This window comes from Pithys albifrons, chromosome 30 (assembly GCF_047495875.1).
Source record: "Pithys albifrons albifrons isolate INPA30051 chromosome 30, PitAlb_v1, whole genome shotgun sequence".
Lineage (NCBI taxonomy): Eukaryota > Metazoa > Chordata > Aves > Passeriformes > Thamnophilidae > Pithys > Pithys albifrons.
Window position 1 is genome coordinate 1,958,128 of NC_092487.1, and position 8,793 is coordinate 1,966,920.

The 8,793-nt window shown below is 50.2% G+C and overlaps 1 protein-coding gene across 6 annotated transcripts; it reads right to left on the reverse strand.

The window, feature by feature from the left end:
* Nucleotides 1-4,212: 4,212 nt before the first annotated feature.
* Nucleotides 4,213-8,241, reverse strand: LOC139683898 (uncharacterized). Of its 6 annotated transcripts, XM_071579414.1 has the most exons (10): nucleotides 7,961-8,241; nucleotides 7,463-7,507; nucleotides 6,990-7,280; nucleotides 6,700-6,738; nucleotides 6,431-6,553; nucleotides 5,896-5,920; nucleotides 5,592-5,716; nucleotides 5,164-5,195; nucleotides 4,641-4,770; nucleotides 4,213-4,543 (listed from the first exon to the last, which is right to left on the reverse strand). In XM_071579414.1, exons 1-10 carry the CDS (start codon nucleotides 8,226-8,228, stop codon nucleotides 4,515-4,517), a joined length of 1,107 nt encoding a protein of 368 aa, XP_071435515.1. In that variant the 5' UTR covers nucleotides 8,229-8,241; the 3' UTR covers nucleotides 4,213-4,514. The 6 variants fall into 6 exon arrangements, with proteins under 6 accessions (XP_071435515.1, XP_071435516.1, XP_071435513.1 ...); XM_071579415.1 differs by lacking the exon at nucleotides 5,164-5,195; XM_071579413.1 differs by having other exon boundaries at nucleotides 4,497-4,770.
* Between the last annotated feature and the right edge of the window lie 552 nt (nucleotides 8,242-8,793).

Genomic DNA, 8,793 nt, shown 5'->3' on the forward strand with positions numbered 1-8,793 from the left:
GAGTGAGGAAAAAAACCCCAGAAATGGAGTTTTTCCACCCCCGTAAAAACCACCAAAGAAGGGGGAGCCCCTCTAGGTAAAACTCAGCTAGGGATGCCCAGGGGGTCCCCAATCTCCAATGGATTATGCAGCCAGGTGGAAATATCCTGCTGGGTTGCCATATCTGGTAAGCGAAAGCACGGCAAAATTAATGCTAAGAGAAAGTTTTGTACTCTAATAGCAGCAAGGTATTTATTGACAACGTTGGAGGCACAGCCAGTTCATACTGGGCAAAAATTTGCCTAACTTGTTTGTGTAAAATAAGCCATTTATAGCCTTAAGTTCATAGTTAAAACCCTCTAATTTCCATATTAACGACGGCGAAATCTTGGGCAGAGCTTTCTTTTTGGCTTTGAATTTGGGTACTGATCTTCTGACTTCATCCCTCGGGGTGGTCTTGAAGCGTCTTAATCACTGTTGGACTTCTGCCTTTTCTTTGATCAGTGACATGACCTGTCAAACTTGTAAAACCCTGGCTCTAACTCTCCAAAATCTTGGATCTTTATGATTTCATCCTATTGAAATGTCTAGCTTAGTTTAATGTATGGCTTCTAACCCAGGGTACACTAGTTTCTGTAATTACTAGACAATTTTTACTAGAACAAAATGATTCAGCATTCCACGCTGTTTAGTGGCCCTGCTGTGCAAACAACATTTTGCAAAGCAATATTAGAAATTTCACAAAACTAGGAGTTGTTTGGTCTCGTTTCTCTTTCAGAAACCCCTGGGTTTGTTCTGTGAAGCAGAAAGTCCCACCCCTGACCTCCAGGCCCTGGTAATGCAGATCCCATCCCTCACGGGTGGCTCAGGGCTCCTGCCAGGGATAGTGGGATGTGAGAGTGAGCAATGCCGAGGGCTGAAAAAGTGTGCAACCCCTCCAAGCCTCCTCAAGGAGGGACAACATAGGAAAAATCCAGAGTCTTAAAGGAAAGTTCCTTCTGGTGACCTCAATGGCAGAGGCATCTGCCAGAGACAAGAGGACAAAGTCCTTGTTTCCTTTTTGCCTTCCAGCCCTGCCAGAACCCTTGGCTACCTCTCCTGCAGGCTGTCCGGCCCTGCCCCTGCTGCTCCTCTGCCCTTGCAGGCTGCACACACCAATCTTGCTTTCCTACCAGCCTCACACCAGCATTTCTGTACCTTCACTGATGTCTCTGTACCCATCACTGGCTGTTCCCTAAAATACAAGGGGATACTCCAGACCATAGGACATCGTGACCAGTGTGTAAAGTTGGGGAAAGAAGAAGGAAGGAGGGGATGTTCGAAGGAATGGGATTTGTCTTCCCAAGTCACTGTTACGTGTGAAGGGGCCCCGCTGTCCTGGAGGGGGCTGAACACCTACCTGCCCTTGGGGAGTGGTGAATGAATTCCTGGATTTACTTGAATATCCCTTTGTCCAGTTCAGGTCAGCTTGGCCAGTTCAGATCAAGTGTCCTGGCCGTGCTCCCTCCCAGCATCTTAACTGTGTCCGGGCATGAAGAAGCACCATCTATGGTCATGGCCCAACAGCCCCATTGCTGTGGGATGGCACTGGGGATACAGACACTCAACACTTTTTCTCCTGACTCTCTCCACCCCTCTTGTCTGAGTTGGCACAGGCAAGTGGTCAGAACAACCACGAAACTGTGGCTGAAATGCAAATAACTTTATTTAATTCCCTCACTAACCAGAGGATCCCAAAGCAACACGCAGCAGATGCCCCAGCGGGAACGCGGCACCGTCAGGCTCAGTCCATCCCTGCAGACTCTGGGGCTGCTCTTTGCACCCACTGATCAAGGGCCCCACATGCCTCGTTTCCCACCATGCTGTGACCTCCCTGTGCTTTTCATCACCTCTGAGCTTTGATCTGTCTCCCAAAACAGGGAGCTCAAGCATGTCCATGACAGTGCCTCCAAGGTTTCCCAAACACCTACGTTATCTCTACACAGAGATTCTGCTTCTCAAACACCAGTGGATAAACAGCAACAGGTGTAATCTATGGGATTTCCCACACTGATCTTTTCCAGTCCTTGGCATTCCTGGCTTCAAGGTCACTTGAGTGACACTACCGTCCTCCTCACCATTCTTCTGCTTTTAACCCTAGGGGTGTTGCAATTGGACTGGCATACCACAAGCAGTTTATGTTCAAAAATGTTCCTAATAATGATTCAAGCTCTTTCATAGTTTCCAATTTCAAAGTGTGTAATTTATGTCTTACTGGTCTGTCTTTTGGGTTCAAAAGGATTTTTACTGGCTCTGACTTTTTAACGGTGTGACTTGTGTGCAGGGGAAATAACTTCAGTAATGTCATGTTCTTTTGCCCAGAAAGGAAGGCCTGATGAACTCAACATACCAGGGAATTGGAAGATCTCCCTAAAAATAGTTTGGTGTGCTCCAGAGCACCGGTAATTCCTCTGGTCCTCTGAGTCACAAACGATTTGTCCCATCTGGATCACCAGAAACTGTCACCAAACCCCCAGAAATAAACTCTCCAACCAGTTTGTCAGGTTTGAAAGCCAGCATTACTTTCTTCTGCACTGGGTCCATGGGGATCCCTCCACCTAAGCACACAATGAACAGCCTTACAGGCTGGGTTATAGGAATGACATTAATGCATATTCACTACATTGCTGTTACATATTCATTACATGTCCTAAATACATGCAGATATGAGGATTAACTCCAAGGATTTATTTGGATATGAGTAAGGGTCTTTCAAGGGTATTCGATGGTTGTTTCAGGACATGCTGTTTCCCCAGTTTTCCCGTTTATGGTTCCGGATCTTCTAATGAATATCTTCTCTAAATCTCAATTATGTGGTCACATCATGATGCACTTCTCTTAACATTCTTTGCTTCAGCACACAATCTCTGTTCTCGAAGCTAAGACATAGTCCATATTAATCACTGATATGGGTAAATAAGGAAACATTAGCTGGCCAAAACTCATCAGTTACAGACGTGGAAAGTTAACAGAGAGCAACATTATTCTCTGGCATTTGTACTAAGCACTATATGGTACAAAACTAAGCATTAACCACAGATATGGGGATCAAACAACATTTTGCTAAAGGTAAAAGAATTTTCCAACATCTTCCACCACTGGCCCATAGACTTCTTTTTTAAAGAAAAACCCCACATGTTTGGTAGTGTCCTAGTTCAGCAGGAGGGACCAAGTTATCACTGTGTGGGGGTGATCAAAGCTGTGTATTCTACCCCCTCTATTCATTCCCCAAGGACTATGGACCATTAGCAGCAGCTCCCCAGGGAGTCATTGGCACCTTCACACCCAACCTGGGGGGGCGTGGCTGCCAATGGGCCATCAACAGTTCAGGGATACCCCATGACTCACAGAGTTAATCACCCATTGTGTGAGTCCCCGCCCTGGGGGAGGGACTGGGTGCTCCCTGAGGGTACATAAGTGGTGGGTAAGAAGACCTTGGGAACGTCTCGTCGGATCCAGAGGAGCAGCAGGACCTTGACAGGAGGAGATCACCGCTCTCGACCAGACCACAGCCCTCGCCTGCACCAACAGGTTTCTCACTTCTTTTTTTGCTTTGGACTCGGGGGAACCACAGGGGTCTCAGCACAAGGGCTAACAAACCCCTTTGGGTTTGTGCCCCAGGACACTGGGTTATACTGCTGGGTTTTGTGAGTTGAAAGCAATTTCTCTTTGTGTCAGTGTATTTATTGTAATATTATTATTAAATTTTAGCCTCTGACTTATAATCTCTCTCATGCTGAGTTCATTTCCCCTGCTGGTTCACTTTAAACCAGCACAGGTAGAGAGTATGTGTACCTGTACATCCAGGGTGGGCAGAGAGAAGAGCACACCTGGAGCTGGATCACGTGATTTATGGACACACATGTTCCATTTGGAACAGTGGGGTGGATATTCAAGAGGTCCATGTGTCTATGCACAATATAGGGAACATATTTGATTTGTGCTTATTCCTCAGACATTGTAAATACACGTTCAAGTCAAAGATAGACTATTGGCTCAAGCCATCCAGAATACACTTATGATGGGTGTGGAGAGGGCTGGGCCTGGTGGAAGGGCTGGGCGTCCTCATGGTGGCTGGGCTTGTCGGGAGGCATTGCCCTCCCAGGCCAGTCCCTGGCAATTCCCCAAAGAAACTTGATGAGATGGATATGGGCTCCATGGGAATCAACCACAGTGCCAGTCAGCAGTTCAAACCAAGCAAAGCCATTTATTGAAATCATGTATTACAATACATAGGTCTTGGGGCCAGAAATTCAGTGCAGGGGCAGGGTAACTGATACCCTCTCTCCATTGAGGGAGGCATGGGGGCATGATTCAGAGCTTTCAACCTCCTTGCAGACATAAAACAGACCGAGCAGGCATGGGAGGTCTGTGACGGTGAGAGCAGACAGGGGAATACACTCATGCAAACACAGTCTCTGGTGCCTGTTAACCAGTCTCAGAGATAAACTGTCCTTTATGTCTTTAGCTTTGTCCACTGTTTACTGCCAGGAATTTCAACCGGACATCTGCTGGCTTCCAGACCCTATTCCAACAGAAACTGGTGCAGATGAGCCAAGGGTTTGGCACAGGGCAGGTTCATAGGGACAAACGTGCTGGGAGCTGCAGGGATGTCTGCAAACCTCGTGTTGTGGGGGATGGTGTGGGCAATTCTCCCTGGGCACTGGCCATGCTGGAGCGCTCCTTGGACTGGCTGCAGGAGACCCTCACCAGGGCATAGGCTGTGCTGCTGCTCAGCTCTTGCACACAAGGCTTTTGACGGAAAAGGAAACCCCATTATTTCCCTGTTGGTTGCAAGCCCTACACAACCCTCTGGCCCTGGGCTACAGGATAGTCCTTTGCCTCCAGTTTTGATTTGATTATTTTCCCCACTTGAAAACCCTTAAGTTTTTACCTCTTACATTTCAGCATGAAATATTTTTACAGGAAAAGTATTTGCAGAAAATTCTGAGAGAAATTAAAATAATTTCCTTTGATGAAAAACTATGTTTTAATACCATTATCTGCAAGTGCTTCCCTTCAGGTCTTGGTGGGAATGGCCCTGTGGGACTCTCCAGCCCAAACCACTGGCACAGGCCCTGACACCCACATCCCATCCCTGGGCCCTGCTCCCTGATTTGGCACCAAGGCTGTGCCACAACTCACCCTCTTACATCCAAGGTGGGCAATGGTGGAGTCTGGTGGGGGCAAAAAACACAGAGTGAGCCCTTGCTTCCTGTTCGGGGAGGGACAAGCCCCACCTCTGCCTTTGAACAGCAGATCCCTGGGGTCAGCACTGAATCCCCCCCTGCTCTGCTTCCCCCAATCTCAACCTGCTCCTGGCAGCAGAGGAAGCTGCCCTTCTATCTGTGGATGCACAAAAGGGATGGGAAAGGTCCTGCAATGAGGGGAAGGATGGAGAGCATGGAAAGGGAGTTTGGGGCAGGTCTCTGAAACTCAATGCAGCTATTGAGGCTGTGGCACTCTGTGGGTTCAGGGTTGCTGGTAGTGCCAAAGGCAGCTAGGACAAAAGAAGGGTCTCTCCACAGACAGATGGGTCCGAGGGTCACCCAGAATGTAGGGTTGGTACTCACACTCTATTTCACTGTCATCCATCACTTCAGACTCCTGGGTGAGAACTTGCTGCTGCCTGCAGAGACTTTGGGGGAAGGGTTTTGGCATCTGTGTCCAGAATTTCATGAACCCATTGGTGTCATTGCTGTGGATGATACAGTCTTGTATCAGGTCCATGGCTGGGGTTCATGGCTAGATTCCACAAGGGAATCCATCCATGGGCACACACCAAGCTGCTCCTGGACAAGGACCACCCCAGGAGGCCCAGGGTATACTCATCTCCATCACCCCCAAGCCCCATAGCCCACAGGGATTGCTGCTCACCTTTGGCATCTCTCTCTGCAGGCCCCTGCAAGGAACAGAAAGGGAGAAGTGGGAGGCAGAGTTCCTGCACAGCCTTGGCTTTCCATGCTCTGGGCTACACAGTGAAAGTGATAGGCTGAACTGGATTTTTCAAACCCACCCTACAAAACCATGAATCCCCTTTCCTAGCCCGGCCTGTCTCAAGCTCTCCCAAGCTGTACACAGCCAGAGTATAGAGGAACTGTGCTGGCCAGCTCAGAGACTCAATTCTTGTGTCTATAGGATGGGAAACAGTGTGTGCCTGGTGGAGAGATGCATTTGGTCTCTGTGTCCCCACTTCTGCATTCAAGTGCAATTCTGTCTTTGATAAAGTCTCTGTCTTCTCAGCTGTTTTACTTCTCTCAGTTGAAAACGGGAAGGCCTGAGAGGCTCAGCTTCCCATGAAGTGGTGTTAGGAGCTTTCCATCCTAACCAGCCTGGTTCAGAAAAAAGCAGCCATGCATCAGGGTGCAATTTAGGCCTCAAATTTTCCCCTTGATATCTCCAAATCACTCACCTATCCTCACAAAACTGTAGATGGCTGCAGCCAGGAGGAGGAGAGAGATGGCCACCAACCCTATAATGATGTCTTTGCTGGAGTTCTGGAGGCAATGAGGGTTGGCTTTTGAGGGCACAGAAGCTGTTGGGGTAGAGGGGACAGTACGGGGATTGGACACAGAGAACCTTAGAGCTAGAGGAGATCATGACTGATGAACCTCCCGGTATTCTGGGGCAGCCTTGGCCCAGCGCTGAGGGATATTGGGCGTGAGGGAGGGAATCACTCACCCTCAGTGGATGTCTCTGCCTGGGAGCTGGACCTGCTGCCTGGAAGAAGAAAGGGACAGGATGAAAACCTGCAGCTCCCCCAGGTAGTGCACAGACTCAGCAACTGTGGGGAATCCCTGATCTGCCATGTTTGGTGTCCCTGGTGCCAAAAGCTGGGCTGAACTGTACACAGACTTCCAGCATCCCAACTGCCTGGGAACATGCCATGGGGCAGGGCAGGGTCCCCTTCCACTCCTGGGTACTGGGGTGCTGTTATATTTTCCTGCCTTTTACCCACTACCACCACTCACCTGTGACACTGAGGTTCTGGGGAGCACTGAGGGCAGAGTTCCTCACTTGGCTGCTGTTCTTGTGTTGGTATCCACATGTGTATATCCCTGCATTACTCCTCGTCATGAAGAAGAGCATGTAGTAGGTCCCCGTCTTCTGCTGGGCTTTCAGGCTCTTCACCTGCACCCCGTCCTTGCAGAAGACGATTCGGGTATCAGGAGACTTCACGAAAAGTTGACACCGAAACAAAACCTGTTCTCCCTCCTCTGCAGCACTGAGGCTCATGAAGAGTTCAGGGGCTGGGAGGTCACCTGGAGAAATGGTACAGGGATGGCTCAGGAGAGTGTTACTGTTTTCAGGGCTGTAACAAGTCTCCGGTCTGGGAGGGGAAGAGTTTCCTGTCCAGAAAATCACACCTGGGGAGCAAAGCCCTTCTCTCTTCCCACATCCAGCCCCACACAACTCCCTTTACAGGACCTGTCCCTATACTCACCATCACCTGGGGAGTTGCAGATGTCCTGGGCCATCACACCGGCACCTGCACCATGGGGCACAGAGGGTTTTGTTTAGAGAGGCAGCAACTTAGCTCAGCCCCATCCCTGTGTCAACCTTACCACTGCTGAGACTTTGCTGGGCAAGACCCTTCCCACCCACGCAGCTCCATCCTGCATCTTCTTTTTCTCTGGTCTTGACAATTCAACAAGCCAAATTTTGGTTGCTTTTGTGGTTCCTGGTAGACATCTCTGCTTCCCTAAAGCACTTCAGCATTGACAAGTCTCACATTATGACCCGAATCCCTTCAACAAGGGAGAGCTGAAGGAAGCAATCATCCTCCTGCCCTCCCCAAAGCAGCTCTGCCCCTCATTGCTGTATGGCTGCTCCACACACCTCTTTCCCTGTGTTCTGCCCTGCGCCCAGTATGGGCCGTGTCCTGCCCTGCTCAGCCACCCTCTAGTGCTGAGCCCCAAGTCAGAGCCATCCCCCAACTCACCCAGTAGCAGCAACAGCAGGAGGAGGAAGGCCAGGCAAGCAGGAGACAGCTTGTCACATCCTCCCTGCCCCAGCATTGTTTGGACACTGCAGGAACAACCTCTCCTGGAAGTGTCTGCTGTGAGCTGAGCTCTGCCCAGTGGTTCAAGAGCTGCCTTGCCCGTGGCTTGCAGAGACTCTGAGACTGGTCCTGCTGCATGTCTGTGGGTGGCAGGGCCTTTCCCACAAGGAGGGGCTGTGGCAAGCAGGGGCCCTGCCTCAGACCCCATGCGGCCGCTGTGCCTGCAGAGCCCCCGCTTTCATTTCCGGACACTGTGAGCCCAGAGCATGAGCCGTGTTTGCATGTCCCTCTAGGGCGACATCCTCCCTGCAATGCCCTCCTGTCCCTTGGCCCCCACCCTGCTCTGCACTGCTCGCACTTCTTCTCCCAGCTCTTCTGCCACAAGGAGTCAAGGGATTCTCAGAGGGGAAACTGCTGGACCTTGTACTTGACGCCCACAAGGCACTTGCTGTTTTGCCCACTAAGGTGCCTCTACAAGGACCTTGTAACCAGCTGGCCCTGCCCAGGGATCTGCCCTTGGTTCAGCATATCAAGTCTGGCTTTTTCTATGGGCATCACTTTGCTCCCAAGTCCCACTGCTGCCCATTTTGGCTCCTAGATGATGGCAGGAGACTGGGGATTGAGAAGAAGGGAAGTCTCTCTTGTGTCCCCCTGCTGAGTGGTTTAGTTCATGGAAGGGGAGACATGGATTTGATGCAGATGTTGCACAGCCTGGAGCTGTAGGTCCTGCACACGTGTGTCTCAGATGGGACATGAGAGTCCAGGGCTGCAGG

Bases quoted from the DNA above. Each gene is read 5' to 3' on its own strand.
- LOC139683898 (XM_071579412.1), bottom strand. From the start codon at position 8,228: ATGGGGTCTGAGGCAGGGCCCCTGCTTGCCACAGCCCCTCCTTGTGGG. The intron at 7,281-7,462 runs GTGAGTATAGGG...CCATTTCTCCAG, and splicing joins CTGCAACTCCCCAGGTGATG to GTGACCTCCCAGCCCCTGAA. The intron at 5,921-6,430 runs GTGAGTGATTTG...TGTTCCTTGCAG, and splicing joins CTACAGTTTTGTGAGGATAG to GGGCCTGCAGAGAGAGATGC.